The 19,941-nt window shown below is 39.4% G+C and overlaps 1 protein-coding gene and 1 non-coding gene across 2 annotated transcripts; both read left to right on the top strand.

Moving 5' to 3' along the window:
• The first annotated feature begins 378 nt into the window (after nt 1-378).
• On the top strand, nt 379-18,881 carry Irak1bp1 (interleukin 1 receptor associated kinase 1 binding protein 1). Its single transcript, XM_004660477.3, has 4 exons — nt 379-701; nt 12,300-12,365; nt 17,438-17,568; nt 17,675-18,881. Exons 1-4 carry the CDS (start codon nt 399-401, stop codon nt 17,943-17,945), a joined length of 771 nt encoding a protein of 256 aa, XP_004660534.2. The 5' UTR covers nt 379-398; the 3' UTR covers nt 17,946-18,881.
• LOC123464182 lies at nt 12,836-12,942 on the top strand. The gene has a single exon (XR_006639422.1). It is a non-coding gene; the product is annotated as a U6 spliceosomal RNA (small nuclear RNA).
• Nucleotides 18,882-19,941: the final 1,060 nt, after the last annotated feature.

Genomic DNA, 19,941 nt, shown 5'->3' with positions numbered 1-19,941 from the left:
GGCAAAAAGTAGTTGTCTGGACTAACCAGCAAAAGAAAAGAGATGGAGGAAGGGAATATGGAAAGAAAAAAGAAAGGGGTTAAACTGTAAAAGCAGTAAGAGCCTAAAAGAAAAGAAAAAAAAGGAAGCAACGTAAAATCCAGTAAAACCAGGTAATCTCGAACTAGGGCCGTCACGTGAGCGTCCCCACTTGAGCTGGGCCCTCCCCTGGTGACAGGGCGCGGGGTGAAGGCCGAGGAGCGGGAGCGGAGAAGGCGGGACGTCTCCCCGCCGGGCCGCGTCCCTCCCGAGCTCGCTCCGCGCAGCTCCCGGCATCCTTCGCGCCGCCGCTGGCAGGCCGCGTAGGCGCATGCGCCGGCCTGTGCCGCCGTCGCTATGGGAACCCGGCTGCCGCCGCTATGTCGCTGCAGCCGGCCCCGCGGTCGCGGGTATTCGTGGATCTGGTTCCGTGGGCTGACGGGGGACGGGAAAACAAGCCGGCGTGTGTGGGAGACGCGGCGCCCTACCCGCCGCCCGCGCAGGCGCAGGCCGTGAGCCGCGAGGTGCACGTGAGCGGCGCGGCCGAGGTGGCGGCGGCTCCCGACCGGGCGCTGGTGGCCGTGCGGGTGAGCAGCACCAAGGAGGCGGCGGCCGAGGCCAAGAAGAGCGTCAGCCGCCGCCTGGACTACATCACGCAGAGCCTGCAGCAGCACGGCCTGCAGGTGAGCCCACGGTCCCCAGGCCCGAGACGGGCGCATCGGGGTTCAGCCCATGTTTGAGCCCGTCTTGGGCCGGACCTCTAGGCGAATGCTGCCATGCAAAACCAATGCAAATTGGGTAGTTTTTGTGATGACACTTGCTACAGTGGTTTTGTTTTGTAAACTTGAAATGGGGAAATGTTAGATTTGAAATGTTACTTGCAAATGCTGGTCTAAGGATACTGTGGGGCCCCGATCAAAGCTTTCCATCAAAGCCTTTTCAGTATACTTGCAAACTAACCTGGGTGGGGGCTAGCTTCCATTTTCAGTTTACAAAAGTTACATCTTCCCGAAATTTTTTTCAACTCTTAGTTTGAGCTTGCATTATAGAAAAGTCAGTATGCCGTAGATGTTACAAGTGCTTCAGCTTACTACTAGTACATGAGACATCAGTAAATAGATCTTGCCTTAAGAAAGTACATGAGACATCAGTAAATAGATCTTGCCTGAGAAAGGATGAAAACAGCTTTATTCAATCCATTGGGTAGCTGTTAAGCACAGCTAACATAAAGAGATCACACACTGCTCTGAACTTTAACAGAACAGTATTTGAACTGAAGTTCCTAAAATCACAAGCTAGCTTGCTTCCAACTCCACCCAGCTTCAGATAACTCCATTAAAAGAAAATTAGAATACATAGACCACCATTCTGGCTTCATTTTACAAAGTAGAATCCTGAAGCCAGGATGGTGATTTATTCAGAGTACCACTAATTGGCAAAAGTGCAGGTAGATATTCTTGCTTCCAGTGTATTGCTACAAATCATACCTCCCGAAAGCAAGTCTTTATTTTAAAAAAGAAAAAATATTTTTATTGGATTTACAAGCTTAAGAATTATTGAAAAAATCATTTGGAAAAAATTTTCTCCAGTGATCATACAATTTAGAAAATTTTAAATGGTAATTGTAAAACAATGAATAAAATGGGTTTAATATTTAGAAATCTCTTCAACCCGTTGCCAGTGCTGCAGCCATATTTGAATAACATAACTGGTTCAAAAGTTATTCACATAAAATGTAAATTGAGCTCATGTTTCTCGAACTTCTAATATGTAAAATAAAATAATGTGCTAAGTCCAATTTGCAGTAATTACATTAAGATTTAGTATTCAAGGAAGACATAGGAAGGACAGTATCTCCAAAGTATCTACTAATGGAGGAAAGCAGTCATGTAGGTAATTGGTTCAGCAGCTAATATAAAATCATTTTTACTGCCTTTCAAGATGAATTGTGGCTCATCACAAAGTCTTTTATTCATTTCAAAGCTTAGAATATTTGGTTGTAAAGTTTTATAAATACTTAAAGACCCTCTCATAATCTAAATACTTTCTTAATAGATAGACCCTCATTCTTTCTCTTCATTTCCTCTCATTTCTCTCCCCTCTTGGTCTAGCTGACTTCTGTTTTATTTTTAACCAGGCAAAACTTACTTTCTTGGCATTCTTTTTTAACACTAATCCTTAACATACTGTATTTCTACTCCTTACTAATAATAAAACTCATCACTGTGTATGATTTATCTGCCTTTCCTCCATATTCTACCAACTTCAGAATAAAAGCCATTTGTCCTCGTGCATTCATGAGGTGGGCTATCCATATCACAGAATGCATACAATCAAAAAGGATTTAATGAGGGCTGGAGAGATGGCTTAACGATTAAGGCGTTTGCCTGCAAAGCCAAAGGACCTCAGTTCCAGTCCCTAGGACCCACATAAGCCAGATGCACAAGGTGAGGCATGCGTTGAGTTTGCCAGTGGCTGGAGGCTCTGGTGCACCCATTCTCTCTTTGCCTCTTTCTCTCTCACTCTCTCAAGTAAATAAATAAATGATTTAATGAATCAAAGGAAAAAAAGAGAAAAAGTAAATGTATAAGCCATTAGCTTTATTAATGAGAAGATCATAGGTTTATGAGCTTGGATGAAGGTATAAGCATCATGTTTAGCACTGTCTTAATGGAAAACTGTTTTGAAGTTGTGAACAATATTTTATTTAACCAGAAAGTATTTATTAAGCATTTTCTAATACTGTTCATTTTCAAAAGGCACTTAACATATTGCTTAGTTTAGGAGCTGCTATAATGACATACAGTAAACTGAGTAGCTTGTGAACAGCAGAAATTTAGTCTTCATAATCCTGGAGGCTTGAAAAATCTAAGACACAGAGGTGATGTGTTCTGGTGAGGATGCATTTCCTGTACATAGATGGCGCCCTCTCCCTGCATCCTCACATGGTAAAGAGGACCAAGCAGGTCAATGGGGGCTCTATTTATAAGGAACTTAATTCCGTTCATGAGGGTCCACCCTCATCATCTGACATTTCTCAAAGACCATCTGATATCATTACACTGGTAATTAGTTTTCAAGATGGGAAATTGGGGGACGGGGCACAAACAATTTATAGTTAATCCTTATTTTGTTTTCTGCTTTGTATTTCCCATTCAGACTATTAAAATCTTATTTTGTGCCGGGCGTGGTGACGCATGCCTTTAATCCCAGCACTCGGGAGACAGAGGTAGGAGTATTGCTGTGAGTTCAAGGCCACCCTGAGACTACACAGGAAATTCCAGGTCAGCCTGGGCTAGAATGAGACCCTACCTCAAAAAATATCTTGTTTTTCAATAAACATATACTGTAATAACTGTAGTATATATTATTATCAGGCATTTTGCCAAGCATGTAGAATGAGTAAAATTTGGACCTTCTGCTGAAAGAGTCTCATGATCAGAATAGGTTATATAGTAAATCTCATGATGAAAATACTTGATACAATAAAGAAGTGATACTTGATATAATAAAAATCTTACTTGAGGAGTTCCAGAAAGGTTCCTTTTTTAATTTTTAAAAATTTATTTATTTATTTGAAAGAGAAAGAGGCAGATAGAAAGAGAAGGGGAAAGAATGAGTGTGCCAGGGCTTCTAGCTACTGCAAACAAACTCCAGATTTATGCAACACCTTGTGCATCTGCCTTATGTGGGGACTGGGGAATTCAACTTAGATTTCTAGGTTTTGCAGGCAAGGGCCTTAACCACAAAGCCGTGTCACCAGCCCTCAGAATCATTTCTTGAAGGAAGAGACACTTATGTCAAACATTCCAGCTGTGTGTTAGAATGTGTGTAGACAGCATATATGTTCACAGCACTGTAACCAGTTCAGTGTGGTTTAAGACATAAAAGACAGTGGAAAATGTAAAGGGAATTACTAGCTAAGACTCCGGGGGCGGGGGGGGGGGGGGGAACTGGAGACAGAAAATGGAAGGTGACCTTGTATGCATACATGTTTACCATTAAATTTTTACTTTTCTCATTGCTATGACAGAAGCAACCTGAGGGAGGAAGGATGTATTTTGACTCTCATGGCCGGGCCTGGACCAGGATCAGGTTATAACCTTCAAAGGTTCACCTCTAATGACCTACTTTTGCCAGCCAGACCCCTTCATCTAAAGGCTCTACAGCTTTCAGAATAGCACCACAAGTGTTTAGAACATGAGCCTGTATGGGAATACTTTAGATTCTGACCATAACAGTGCTCTGCTGAAGTATGTGAGTAACCTTGATAATTAAGAGAACTACTTTTTCTTGCCACCCTTGTACAAATGCTGTCTAAGATTCCTACTCTGTAAAGTCAGTATTTCAGTTGCTGGCTTACATGTGAGAACTCTCAGAACCAGAGGATTATCGACAGATAGCATGCCCACAACAGAGTTTAGTTACCATGCCCTGACTACTATAGTATGATACTATTTGATTCTCAGTGAGTGATTTATGTTTTGGTAATGGGATGTAGAAGATAATATAGATATACCTCCCTCATCTGCATGCTGCCAAAATATGTCAGTCATTTGCCTGCAAGTGCCCTGTGTGCATCTCTTTGCTGCTACACATGCTTCTTTCCTCCCTGCTTGGGTCAGTGATGGCTGTAGGGTTGGCCAGGTTCCATGTGACATACTGAAGCAGAACAGAGGAGTAGTTACTGAGTCAGACCAGGGAAAGGAAATTCCCTTGCAAGGAATTGTCCAGTGTAAACTATAAGGATATTTGACCTTTTGGTTTGAAAGTGTTCTAATCCCAAGCCCCATTCTCCAACAGCTAATTAGGATCAAAAGGCTATGTACAAGACTGTCTTCATAGCACTAAACATTAAACTTTTAAAAGAAAGTAAAAGAGAAAATTTATGTGACCTTGGGTTTGAAGATGAATTTTTAGATATATTACCAAAAGCACACTGTGCACCAAACAAAAAGATATTTGTCTTATCAAAAAGTTGTAATTGGGCTGGGGAAATGGCTTAGTGGTTAAGACGTTTGCCTGCAAAACCTAAGGACCCCGGTTCTCTTCTCCAGGACCTACCAAAGCTAGGTGCACAAGGGGGTCGCATGTGTCTGGAGTTCTTATGCAGTGGCTAGAGGTCATGGCGTGCCAATTCTCTTTTTCTTTCTATCCGCCTCTTTCTCTCTCTCTCTCTCTCTCTCTCTCTCTCAAACAAATAAATAAAATATTTTTAAAAAATTCTAATCACTAATAATACATTAAGACAATAAGAAGACAATTCGCAGACTGGGAGAAAACATTTGTAAATTATATATCTGATAAGGGCTTGTGTCAGGAATTTACAAACTTAATCAACAGTTTGGCAAAGAGTTCCATACAGAATACACAAAAAGGGCTGGGAAGATGACACATCTGGTAAGAGCACTTAATGCAAAAGCTCAACACCTGAGTTTGATTCCTAGCACCCACTTCAAAAGTTGGATTGCCACACATGCCTGTAACCCCACTCCTGAGGGGGACATGTTTACACCATCCAATGTTGTTTGGATAAATGCAAAATGAACACACCACAGGCAAAATATAATTTAATGGAGGGTTGGGGGGGGTGTACTCTAATGCCCCCCTCCCACTGACTGTACTCAAAGCTTTTATTCAGATTCAGGCAGTGAAAGCTATGTGGAGTCAGAGCATAAGACAGATCACAAGTTTGCATCAAACTAGATCACAAGTTTGTTTAGGTGTATTTCATCAGGAAATCTTTAGAAAAGCTGTGAGTTTTCCATCTTCAAGAAGCTCCACCTAAGGCTTATAGTTTCCTATGTCCCCAGGCACAGCCTGTGCAAAGATGAGCCTTATTCCATCTAGTTAGTTTGATATCCACAGGACAGAGAAAAAAGAATAGTTGGGGCTCACTAACCAACCAGTCTGACTATAAAAATAGCAGTTCCCGGTACATTGAGAGACTCCATCTCTGGGAACAGTGTAAGAGCAATAGAGGACATCTGACATCTGCATAAGTACACACAGAGCATGGGCATCTGTACTCACACATGCATACACTGAACAAACACCACACATACACAAACACTTCAGCAAAGAGTGTGTACAGATGACAAATGAGTAAAGACATGTTCCCTGTTACTTATGATTAAGGAAATGGAAATTCAAACCACAATGGTTAAGTCGAGTATCAAGAGTGGATTCAAAATGCTTGTGAAGTGCAGAGTAATAATAATTCTCAATTGTTGCTGGGTGTCATTGCAAAATATACATCTGCTTTGAAAGATGCCTCACAGTTTCTTATAAAGTTAAATGTAAACTCACAGAAACCAGCACCCTCAGGTAATTGTGAATTGAATACTTATTTTCACATAAAAATTTGCACATAAGCTAGGCATGGTGGTGCACACCTTAATTTCAACACTTGGGAGGCAGAGGTTGGAGGATCGCCGTGAGTTCGAGGCCACCCTGAGACTCCATAGTAAATGCCAGGTCAGCCTAGGCTAGTGAGACCCTACCTCAAAAAACCAAAATTTGAAAAAAAAAATCTGCACATAAATATTTATAGAAGCCATTCTCATAATTGCTAGAATTATATGCCACCAAAAGGTGTTTCAACAGGGGAGTGGACAAACTGGTTATCTATACAAAAGAATATTGCTCAGCAATAAAAGCTATGAAAATTGATTCTCAGAATACTATATGCATATTTCTAAGTAAAAGAAAAGGTCAGACCCAAAAGGACTATATTTCATTATTCCATTCTTGTGACATTCCAAAAAATAGCAAAAACTATTGAGACAACTGAGATGAATGGTTGGCAGCATGGCTGACTAAAGGGATGCACAGAGGACTGTGAGGTAAAGAACTCTTCTTCATTAGCACAGGAGTGCTAAATACAAAACTGGATTTATCACAACCACTAGAGCTGGCTTAAGACAGAGTGATTGCATTACAGGCATGTATATCTGAATTCAATCTCTAGAAGCCAGGTGCATGGTGTGCATTTATAATCCCAGCACAGGGAGACAGGTATAACCCTGGGGCCATTGACTTGCTAGTCTGGCCAGTTTGTGAGCTCCAGGCCAGTGAGATTCTGTCCCAGAAAAGGTAGGCAGCACCTGAGGAACCACTTTAGAGGTTGTTCCACATGCATGTGCTTACATGTTTGCACAGCCACACAGACATGTATCCGTACCTGCACAAACAAAACCATAGAGCTGTAAATGAGAGTGAACATTAATATCTGAAAACTGGGAAAAGGTATCAAGCAGGCTGTCAGGGATCAATCCCAGGACAGAGTTTAGGACATGACAAATGAACCCAGTTTTATTATACATGAATGACACAATGTTTTGTTTTGTTTTTTGGTTTTTCAAGATAGGGTTTCCCTGTAGCCCAGGCTGACCTGAAATTCACTATGTAGGCTCAGGCTGGCCTTGAACTCACAATGATCCTCCTACCTCTGTCTTCTGAGTGCTGGGATTAAAGGGAAAATACTGTTTTAACCAGAAATGAAGGGGGTATATGAAAAAGACATCAGTCCTGTACTCGATTAGTAAGCCTGTTTTCCCAAGTGGCACTAGTGGCCCATCCTGAAACCACTGCATGTCCACTGGTATTAGCATGTGCATGAGTCGGGAGCATGGTGGAAGCCAGGATTCTCACTGCTGGAGGAGTGAGGTGGAGCTTTTGTTCAGCTTCCTTCAGTGTTTGTGGAAAGATACAGAAATAACCATGGATGTATGTGTATGTGAGTTTGTGCATGCACATACACATTATTTTTAGGATTTATATTGGCTCTTTGAAAAGGTTCAATCCTTTCTGCAAGAAAGGTATGGCAAAGCTCATGGCAGTAGCAGCATCATATTCCTTACATCTCCATGGACCAGGAAGCAAAGACCTTGATACAGCCCTACCCCTTCAGCCCTAAGTAGGCCATATAAGTACCATGTCCTAAAGGTTTCACAACCTCCCAAAACAGCACCACCAGCTGGAGACCAAGGATTGAAACACATGAACCTATAGGGACATTTCACATTCAAAGCATAATAGTGTATGGGAATTAGTATATTTTACCTAGCTCTTCCACTGAGAGGATCTGGAAGGAATGACACTCAGGCAGTAGCAAGCATGCTCAGCAACCAGATGTTAGTTCTGAATTTCAATCTCAAAAGTACCAACCTCCTCGGAGAAATGGCTGATTCTAAGGTTGAAGCAGAGAAACTATTACCAGTTTGACTCACTGTACAAGTAAGAAGTGCTGAAAAAGTATAGTGTAAAGTATGGTGGTTCATACCTTTAACTCCAGCATGTGAAGATTAAGAGGATCACTGTGAATTGTGAATTCAAGCCCAGCCTGGTGAGTTCCTAGAATGAGAACCTGCCTCAAAAAAAAAAAAAAAAAAAAAGATGGAAATATGCCAAAGGGATATAGGAGCAAACCTCAAAGAAATTCCAAGGACCAAAGACACAACAATTTGAGCAAAAAGAAAATACATGTTTTTTGTTTATTTTTGGTTCTTTAATTGTGGGCTACATACACTCGGTAATAAAGATGAAAAGAAAAAAAAAACAGTAATTTACAGTGAAGGAACCTGGCAAACACTACCTTAACCATGTGACCAAGGTGTAAGGAATGTCAAGTGGATGGCATGTAACCCTGATACACTGTGAGAAAAAAGTCCCTTCATCTCGGTGGTACTCTCCTGAAACATAACCTCAGTCTAATCATGGGAAAACATTAATACCCCAAACTTTGAAGGTCATGGAAATAAGGAAAGACAGAAACCCTCACAGACCAGAAGACCCTAAGATGCATGATGAATGAGTGCAACATAGGGTCATGGATTTGATCCTGGAATAGTAAAAGAGATGATGGTGTAAAAGCTACTCAAATCAAGTTTGGAGCTTCGTTCCTGGTCAGTGATAGCTTTCCAGTTCCAGTAGATCTCTTATGTTAACTTAAGATGACAATATCACAAGTCTTAAGCAGGTGTTTGGGGAGTCTCTCTTTCTTGGCAATTTTTTGGTAAATTCAACACAATTTCAAAATAAAAGTTTTATTTTGTTAAAAGTTTAGAATTATACATTAGAATATGTTAATGAAAAGTCTGTACATAGATATGTTTATATATTAATAGAGTTTGTAGTAAGATATTTACTTAAATTATTAACAATAGTAGGACATTACTTTTTCTTTTTCTTTTTTTTAAACAAGATGTGGTATATTGGCACATGATTAGGCAGCAGTAAGACAAGGCATGACATGCTGATATAATCCAGAATGTAAATAGGTCTTGAGAACAGTACACTAAGGGAAAGAAGACAAACTTTGTAATATGAAAATATTAATTTCTGCACCTGTGGTTGCTTTCTTATACATAAAAAGTAAACAAAATGCTTTCAAGTTATAATGTGGTTAAATGAATTTGAACTGATGAACTGACACTGACATGTAGTAATAGCCCTAAAAAATAGAAAGAAGCTGGATTTAGGCAGGATAAGGTTGACAACAGGAAGCTCAACTGCCAAAAGGAACCTTAAAGAAAGTGTTTGATGTACTTTTGCATGAAATCAAATAAGACTATTGAGACTGGGGAGATGGTTCAGCAGTTAAGAGCACTTGCTACTTAAACATGAGGGCTCTTGGGTTGAAGGCCATGAAATTTACTCCGCAGTATCCACTTAAAAAGCTGAGTATAGGGTTGGAGAGATGTTTTAGCACCTAAGGTACCTGCAGGCAAAGCCAAAGGACCCAAGTTCAATTCTCTAGTACCCATGTAAAGCCAGATGCATAAGGTGGGGCACATGTCTAGAGTTTGTTTGAGTGGCTAGAGACCCTGGAATGCCTATTCTCTTTCTCTATATGCCCCCTTCTTTCTCTTTCTCTCTCTCTCTCAAATAAATAAATAAATAAAGTATGAAAACATTCTGGGCATGGACACACACATCTGTAACCCCAATCTGTAGAAGGTGGAGACTGGAAAATCCCTTGGGCTCCCTGAGTGGTAGCAGCTTCAGGTTGAGTAAGAGACCTTGTCTTAAGGAAATACACAGATGAACAATAAGAGGGAGGACACCCAACATTCTCCTCTGACCTCTACTCATGCATGCAGAGTGCACACAAATGCATATACTTACTCTATACACATACATACCAAAAAAATGTGATTTTTTTTCTTTCCAGCTAACTTTGCTAAAATTATGTCTGTAGTAGTTTTTAGTCAGAAATCATACATATTACATGAAGGTGGAAAAGCATGTACAAATGGAGCAAAAATAGATTCCCATGCCTTAAAAGAGCATTAAATGTTACAAGAGTTGTTAAGTGAAAAAAGTCTGATTAAGCTGGGTGTCATGGCATAAGCTTCAGAAGGCAGAGGTAGGAAGATTGCTGTGAGTTCTAGGCCAGCCTGGAACTACAGAGTGAGTTCCAAATCAGCTTGTGCTAGAGTCACACCTTACCATAAAAGAAAGTTATGTCTACAGTACTATTTTATCCTTATCTGTATTCTTGGTTTTCTATAGTAAACAGGTATTACCTGTATATTTTTAAGTATTCATGTTTTTATGGGAGTGACAGAATTAGAGCTGTTATACTCAAAGCTTTTGAGAATATTCTTCAAAATATAAACTACTTGTAATTAGTCTCTATCTTAAATATTAGCTTACAGCTACTATTCTAAGTCACCAGATAAAATACAGTTAAGTTACTATTTGGCATAATAACCACTATATCTTTGTTTACCATGTGTTTTGAAAGAAACAAAAGTGTATTTTGCTTGGCCAAAATGGTATCAGTAGCTAAAGAGGGATGATTTGGCAGTTAAAGGTACTTTATTTTTAATTTTATCTATTTGAGAGAGAAAGAAAGCAAGAGAGGCAGAAAGAGAAAATGGGCATATCAGGCCCTTCAGCCACTGCAAACAAACTCCAGATGCGTGTGCCACTCTGTGCATCTGGCCTACATGGGTCCTGGGGAATTGAACCTGGGTCCTTTGGCCTTGCAGGCAAGCATCTTAACTGCTAAGACAACCCTTTATCCCTAAAGGTACTTTCTTACAAAGCCTGATGATAACCTTGATTCAATTCCCCAGTACCCATGTAAACCAGATGCACAAAGTGGCACGTGCATCTGGAGTTTGTTTGCAGTGGCAAGAGACCCTAGTGTACCCTATTCTCTATCTCTCTGTCTCTCTCCCCCTCCCCTCCCACTCCCTCTCTCTCCCTAAATAAATATTTAATTTTTAAAATTTTATTTTTAAAATATTTCAAAAATTTAAATATCAAAAAGGAGTTTATTTTACTATAGTTATAAGCTTTTGTGGGGTGAGAAACATAGAGACTAGGAAGAGAGCTCAGTCAGTAAAGTGCTTACCTAGCAGCATGAAGACCTAAGTTTAAGTCCCAAAACCCACGTAAAAATGCCAGATGTGGCAGTATGCTTATAATTCCAGTGCTGGGGATTATAGGAAACATGGGTTTGATGGACAGTAAACCTAATTGCTGAACTCCAGGCCAATGAGAGACCCTGTCTCAGAGGTGGACAGCATATCTAAAGGATGACACCCAAGTTTGCCCTCTGGTCTCTACTTATGCCTACATACACATGCAGACACACACACACAAACATGCACAAACATGTATGCATGCATACATATATTAAAAACTTTTTTAGAAATTAATAAATTTAACTTTTTCATCAGAATTATATACTCTGTATTTACCAAAAGCATCAATAAACATTAATGCTACTATTTTAAAAACAAGCTGGCTCAAGGACAGTGTTTTAGCAATATATCATTATAGTATAGTCTCTGCTTCTGCCTTGTGCCTTCTCTATTCACATCCTTTATGTACTACTTCTTAGTAAATCCTCACAACAGTGTTATGCAGTACATAATATTAACCTGATTTTATAAAAGTGGAAGTTAACAGCTCAGAAAATTGTTTAGTATGTGCTTTGTAAAGTTGTTACCTTATTTATAAATTAAACATTTTAAGCTCTTCACATACTTCTATAACTAAAAATGCCTTATGTACCCTAAGTGCATACTTTATTTACAAACACTTGCACAACTTTAAATGGAGTGACAATTATGATTATTTTTAAGTAAACATTTCTAGGTCTGGATTTATTTGATGGCAATTTTAAGAAAGTTTTGAAGCATCCAGAAGGCAGTTCTTTTTGCATGTTTTGTCTTTCTGATTTTAAGGTTGGGCTTCTAATTTATGTGTAGAAATACTGCATTTAATAGCTAAATTGTTTGGTGATGTTAGTAATTCTCTTTCAGGCAGAAAATGTAGCAGTGACAAAAGATTTTAGAAGAGTGGAAAATGCTTATCACATGGAAGCTGAGGTATGTTCTAGAAATAGCATGACTATGGACTTATTGCTGAAATCTACCAGAAAAGTGCTTCTTGTAGCACTGATAGAAGATTCATTTTCTCAAAGCCATTCTGATTTATGTATCTGGTTAACTATTATAATATATTTAATAAGATTTACTTGATAATTTTTGTTTTGTTTTGTTTTGTTTTTGTGTTTATCAAGGAAGAGTCTCACTCGAGCTCAGGCTGATCTGGAATTCACCATGTACTCTCAGAATGGCCTTGAACTCACGGTGGTCCTCCTACCTCTGCCTCCCAAGTGCTGTGATTAAAGGTGTGCACCACCATGCCTGGCTCAATAAATTTTTTTATTAAATAAAAATAGCAACTGGAAAATAACAGTTAAATGCTTCCCAAATAAGCTATAATAAGCTTATTTTCTAGTTAGCAGGAATCATTGCAGGACAGAAATTTCTCTTTAATAAAAATTAAATGATGGGTGCTCACTTCAGTAGCACATATACTAAAGCTGAAGCGATACAGAGAAGATTAGCATGGCCCCTGTGCAAGGATGACACACAAATTTGTGAAGCATTTCATATCTTGAAAAAGTATAGTTAAATAATGGGGCTGGGGAGATGGCTCAGCAGTTCAAGCTTGTGAAGTTTACTGACTTGGATTCAATTTCCCCAGCATCCATATACAGCCTTACACAAAGTGGTATGTGCATCTGGGTGTCTATGTATACATGTACACTCTCATGCAACTAAATAAAACTTTTTAAAAATTAAATGAACAAAGCTATAAAAGAAGGATTGAGCCACTTTTTTACACAAGTTCACTGTGCTACGGCATTATTTAAAATCAAAAACACTTAACCTATACCCCAATTAAAAAGAAGGCAACTATTTCATAATACTTTATTCTTGGCAACATTTAGATCCTACAACTGCTGTATATTTTACTTTATCTGTAAGGGTTTGATTACCCAGGTTTTATAATAGCAGAGCATGTTCTAGTTGCAGCAAGACTTCTGCCTGTTTCTGACTCCCAACATCTGGGGGATGGGGTGCTTAGCTCAGCTTCCACCAAGAATGACATTCAAGTGGATACTTCTTTTTGAGGAGTATGTGGTTCATGTGTGTGAGTTCAGGGAACATGCCCCATCATGCATGTGCAGATCAGAGGACAACTTTGGATGTCGGTCCTCACCTTCCACCTGTTCAGTGCAGGGTCTCTTATTGTTCACTGGCCTATGAGCTTCCGTGGGATTCTCCTATCTCTGCCTCTTTTCGTGCTATGGGCATGCTGTGATTACAGGCACTAGCGCTATGGTGTCCAGCTTTATATGGGTTCTGGGGATCTGAACTCAGATACTCACTCTTGCACAGCAAGCACTCTAGCCACTGAGCTGTCTTAGTGAGAGAATCTTTGTCTCTAGAAGTAGAAAATATCTTAAGCAATAGTGTGGTGCTGGTTTATTCAGGTTCCAGACAATGATGGGATGACAACTCTTACATGATTGTACTTGAAGTTCTGGCCAGTGCAATCAGGTCCAATATAATAATGGTGATAATGATCTAGATAAAAGTTTTTAAAAAAAGATGTAAAACATTTAGAGCACTCTAGTTGAGAAAGAAGAGGTAAAAATGTCTATTCAAGAGCAATGTAACAATCTACTTAGAAAAATCTCATAAAACCTACAAAAAAAGCTAATAAAAAATTTCTAGGGGTAAATCTGATAAAATATACTAAAGAGTAACATTTCTCAGAGAATGAAAGGTATAAATAAATGGAGGAATTTGTCTTTCACAATTTGGAAAACTTGATATTATTATTCTCTTGAAGATGATTTATATATAGACTCATTACGTTCTTAATCCAAATCCCACCTACATCTTAAAATGTAAATTGGCAAATAGTATAATATACATTTGGAAATGTGAAAGATCTACAACTACTTTGAAAAAGCACACTTATTCATAATATCCTCAAACTGGAAACAAATGTTTTCAACCAAACTGGTTATATCCATGCAATAGGTAAGCAACATAAAGTAGACAATTAGGGATTGCATGTGCATTACTCTGAGGGAGAGTGAGTCTCCAAAAGCAATATAGTGTATGTTTCCATTTATGTGACATTCTGAAGAAGACAAATATGGCACTCAAGAACAGAGCAATGGTTGCCTATGGTTTGGTAGTTGTGGGAAGAGCTGGTAGGAAAGTTATCTGAGGGGATTTGGGGCATAAGGGAACAAACGTGTTTTTGTTTTTGTGTTTACAGAGCTCATTAGTAATAGAATTTTACTCCAAAGAATCATGAGGTGATTTTTATTTTCTGCAGACAAGTAGTAGATGCCTGGGTTTCTTTATATTACCAACTCTACTTTTGTGTGTGCTTGCAAGTCTCCACAGCAAGGCGTTTAAGCTGTGATAGTAGAAGATGCCCACAAGGATAACAAGAGTACAAATATTGCATGCCCAGAAATACCGAGCACGAGGAGCATATGTGAGCTATAGAACCAAAGACTGGTCAAGGGACTACCATGAAAATGATGTCTTAGAGCCAAAGAAGCAAGAATATGGAAGGGAGCAGTTGGCAGGAGTGAAATGTAGGCAGTGTAGAAGAGCAAATAGAAACCATGAGGGAAGATGGAGATCACTGGTAACTCCTCAAATTGTCTGAGAATAACAAATATGAAAATTGATGAGAGATTAAGAAAAAAGTAATAATGATTAAATGGGAGTAAAATGGGTGGTTATTTAAGAGACTGGTCTTGGAGAGAAGACTGGTAGATCAAAAGTAGAGCTGGGCATGGTGGTGCATGCCTTTAATCCTAGTGCTTGGGAGGCAGAGGTAGGAGGATAACCATGAGTTCAAGGCCACCCTGAGACTACATAGTGAATTTCAAGTCAGCCTGGGGTATAATGAGACCCTACCTCAAAAACAAAAAAAACAGGGCTAGCAGATGGCTTAGTGGTTAAGGTGCATGCCTGTGAAGCCTAAGGACTCTGGTTCCAGTCTCCAGGTCCCACGTAAGCCAGATGCACATGGTGGCACATGCATCTGGAGTTGATTTACAGTGGCTAGAGGCCCTGGCAAGCCCATTCTCACTCACTCTCTCCTTCTGTCTGTCTCTAATAAATAAATTAAAAAATCTTTAAAAAAAAAAAAACAGGGCTGGAGGGGTGGCTTAGTGGTTAAGATGCTTGTCTGCAAAGCCAAAGGACCCTGGTTCAATTCCCCAGGACCCATGTAAACCAGATTCAGAAGGTGGGGCATGCATCTGAAGTTCATTTGCAGGAGATGAAGGCCCTAGAATGCCCATTTTCTTTCTCTCTCTCTGTCTCAATGTCTGCCTTTCTCTTTCTCTCTCTCTCTCTCTCAAATAATTTTTTTTTTTTTTAAAGTAGAGACCAGTTCACTTTGGGGACTTTGCATGCTTGGAGATTCCCAGTCTTTTGCAACTTACGGTGATGAATTGAATCTTTACTCCCTTGCTGTTGTTTGCATACGGCTGTTTAGAAGAAAACACTTAGTCTTCCATAAGTTGAAGAGACTATAATTTGGGGGTTTTTGTTATTGTTGCTGCTGTTTTGGGTTGTTTGTTTTCAAGGTAGAGTCTCACTCTAGCCCAGACTGACTTGGAACTCACTCTGTAACCCCAGGTTGGCCTCAAACTCACAGTGATCCTCTTACCTTTGGAGTTAGACCTTTGGATTAAAGACTTGTGCCATCTTGCCTGAAGAAACTCCAATTTTAGAGTATAGCTGAATGTGAGACTGCTTCCACAGATTTAAAGGCAGATGACATGGGACAGTAGATTCAATTCTGCATAAAAACAGGACTGGAGAGATGACTTAGCAGTTAAGGCATTTGCTTGTGAAGCCAAAGGACCTAGGTTTAATTCTCCAGGACCCACGTAAGCCAGATGCACAAGGGACACATGTATCTGGAGTTTGTTTGCAGTGACTGGAGGTCCTGGCATGCCCATTCTCTCTGTGTCTGTTTTGTTTCGCATCACTTCTCTTCTCTCTCTTCTCTCTTCTCTCCTCTCCTCTCTTCTCTCCTCTCCTCTCCTGCCTTCTCCTCTCCTCTCCTCTTTCTCTCCCTCTGCTCTCTCTCTCCCTCTCCTCTCTCTCCCTCTCCATTCCCCTTGCAAATAATTTTTTTTTTAAACTGCTGGCTGGAGACACCTCAGTGGTATCAGTGAAGGAAGACACCATTGCTTCCAATCAGAAGTCTAATGACATAAATTAGCTAAGGAATCATTAAAAAGTTATCAGGGTAAGGATTTAGACAGACAAACCTGAAAAAAATGATAAAATAGTTTGAAATTATCAGTATCAGCCTCAGAAATATTTTTCTTAAGCTCTTGGGTTTATTTTCCCTCCCCTTGTGCTTTTAAGATGTTGAATTTCCAAAGTAAATACTGCTGATAATGATCTCATTTGACTCTTTAGTGGTGTTTTGAAGAGGGTATTTTATTGTTTTTTTACGTTCTTAAATATTATTTAAAATAATATAAGTGTTTAATTGCATTTGCTCTGTTTATTGTAATGTATTCTAAGTTAATGTGGAACTATATGGAAGCTTTCATTGAAGTCCACCCATAAATTTGTTTTTTTAAGTCTTCTTTCTACCCATGTGATGCAACTGAAAAGTTATTTCACTTATGTAACATTTTATTTGCTTGAGGAGAGCGTTCTATTTTTTTAAATTTTCATCAGAACTGTTGCTAAGCAAATTCTAGTAGAAAGCTGCTTATTTTCAAGGATGAAAAATAACCACAGTTTGAATACCAGGAATTTTCTCCAGAAACTTGTGAGTGTTTTTTGTTCCACTGCAATTGTAAATAAAGTTGGTAATGAAAAAAAAAAAAAAGTTTGAAATTAGATTAGATACATTCAAAATATATAATCAAAGATTGTTAACAACAAAACAATGTAATTTTAAGTATCAGATATATATATATATATCTGTTATTTGTTACAATAAAAATGGATAATTTGACTTTACTTCTTTTAATCAGATTTAGAGAAAATTTTGAAGTAACACTTAAGACATGAAATAACATCAAGTGTCTTTTCACTTACAGGTCTGCATTACATTTACTGAATTTGGAAAAATGCAAAATATTTGTAACTTTCTTGTTGAAAAGCTAGATAGTTCTGTGGTCATCAGTCCACCTGAGTTCTATCACACTCCAGGTTCTGTTGAGAATCTTCGGTAAGTGTAAGCACATCTTTACATTATTAATGCTAAGCAGAACATTCGTGCTTGTGCTTCAGTTCGTTGAATGTCATACTAATAGTCTCTGCTTTCAATCCCTTAGCCGGCAAGCCTGTCTTGTTGCTGTTGAGAATGCGTGGCGCAAAGCTCAAGAAGTCTGTAGCCTTGTTGGCCAAACCCTAGGAAGACCCTTACTAATCAAAGAAGAAGAAACAAAGGAATGGGAAGGCCCAATGGATGACCATCAGTCACCCAGACTCTCAAGTTCATTGACCGTTCCACAGAAAATCAAGAGGGCAACAATACATGCTACCTCAAGAGTATTTGTAACTTTTGAGGTAAAGGGAAAAGAGAAGAGAAAGAAGCGGCTCTGACATGTAGCTGGCATCTTACATTTGTATTTTGTCAGTGTGCTTTTTTTATTATTTCTTTTTGTTCTGAACACATATAATCTGTCACTCTTTGAATACAGTCTCATAAAGTACTTATATGTACTTTCTGGTTTCTCAAACTTACTCTGAGAAATACTCTTGGGAAATAAATATGTTTTATATATACTTTTTATATACTAACAAGTCATACAAGTTCAGGTATAACATTTTTACCATAAGGAACTATTGAGACTTTTATTTCATTGTTCTCTTAAGGAGTTTTAGTCTTTTTCAACTGTTTGTACATGTAACCAAGTTTTATATAAAAACTAGTCTTCAACAAATGTTTTAAATTGTGAGATAAAAATTTTAGATATGATAAAGAATTCTTGTATCACATCAAACTCACCACTTCTGTACAAGTGATGATGGGAACCTGTGCACGACTCTGGGCATGTGCGCTGGGTGCTGTGGCTGTTCCATGGATGCGGTGGAAGACAAACTGCTGAGCCCAAGCAAAGCAGCAGCAGCGAGCACAGTGGAGGCATATTTTCATTGGTTTCCCTGGTCCTCATTTCCGTGGGGCAACACAATGTGGCCACACAGACATTCAGTGTCTGCCATGGCTGAACACTACTGAACTGTGAAGATTCCCTAGTTTTTGTCATGAATGGAGACAAATGTTCTCTTTGTCCTGGAAAGAGGCTTTGCCTCAAACATGTTTGCTGCAAACTCAGTGTTGAGAAATGGACCCAGTAAAGTGTCTTACATTCTTGCTATACCTGACAAGAAGTGTAGGAATGTAAGATTCATGCACAACTGTCTCTCATATATTGTTAAGATGCAGACCAGCATCTCCAGCTATTCTTTCTATCTATCTCCCTCTCTCTGTCTCTTAAATATATATATTTAAATTAAATTTTATTAGATGTACGCATACTTAGTGTGTAAACAACACATGTTAGTACCATCATTTCTCTCATCCCTGCCACTTTTCTGAAGAGGCCCTCCTTGTTGAGGATGACTCCATGGGGGTTGTGGGGGCAACAGTCAGAAATGGGAGAGAGGCAATGTCTCTGTGCATAATGTCCCAACTTGTGGTTCTAACAGTCTTTCTGCCCCCTCTTCTGCAAAATTCCCTGAGAAGCCATGTTGGGTGAATTTTAAGTCTACTTCAGTGACGGGCTGTTAGGAACCCCTGGATCTGTGCTTTGGTAGGTGTCGAGTGTCCTCAGTGTCTACCTCTTTTACCCTTGTCTGATACCAGGTTCACCAAGAAAGCAGCACTCTTGCTCATTTCCCCATTTCCTCTGTGGTTTCAGCTGGGGCGGGGGTGAAATGCACTGGGTGGTTTATGTCCTCAGGTACCACTCCTATCTGAAAAAGAGAAGCAGAATCTCTAACAGAGATAAATGTAATGACCATTATGAATTTAGAGAGAATTTAAAGGCTGTAAACCCTCTTATAGCCCAAGATTCGTGGGACCTTGACAATGGAGAGCAAAATCGTTATCTGGATATGATTCAGACTTATTTCCCAGTTCCAAATATGGTTTCCTCTCCACTGAGTGGATCAGTTAGCCAATCCAAGAGCAGGTGGTTTCCCACCATGGCTGTGTGCCAGTACTGCACTTGTATGAGCAACATGTCAGGTTGTTTTTTTTGTTGTTGTTGTTGTTTTTTGTTTTTCTGAGGTAGGGTCTCACTCTGGCCCAAGCTGACCTGGAATTAACTATGTAGTCTCAGGGAGGCCTCGAACTCATGGTCATCCTCCTACCCCTGCCTCCCAAGTGCTGGGATTAAAGGCATGCACCACCACGCCCAGCTGTCAGGTTGTTTGCTTCTGAGTCACCTAGACTTTGAGTTGCTCAGGCAGATGTTGGCCACTTTCCCCCAGTAGCTCCTGTAATGCATTCCAGCACTACATGAGCTAATCTTAAATACATATTTTTTTAAATCTTTCCACAAAGCAAAACATTATAATTGATATTTTCTGAAAG

Source organism: Jaculus jaculus, chromosome 10 (assembly GCF_020740685.1).
Source record: "Jaculus jaculus isolate mJacJac1 chromosome 10, mJacJac1.mat.Y.cur, whole genome shotgun sequence".
Taxonomy (NCBI): domain Eukaryota; kingdom Metazoa; phylum Chordata; class Mammalia; order Rodentia; family Dipodidae; genus Jaculus; species Jaculus jaculus.
This window is presented reverse-complemented; position numbering and strand designations above follow the sequence as displayed.

Excerpts from the sequence above, each read along its gene's own strand:
- Irak1bp1 (XM_004660477.3), top strand. The coding sequence starts at position 399 with ATGTCGCTGCAGCCGGCCCCGCGGTCGCGGGTATTCGTGGATCTGGTT. Across the intron at positions 702-12,299 it reads TGCAGCAGCACGGCCTGCAG|GCAGAAAATGTAGCAGTGAC; the intron begins GTGAGCCCACGG and ends ATTCTCTTTCAG. Across the intron at positions 17,569-17,674 it reads GGTTCTGTTGAGAATCTTCG|CCGGCAAGCCTGTCTTGTTG; the intron begins GTAAGTGTAAGC and ends TCAATCCCTTAG.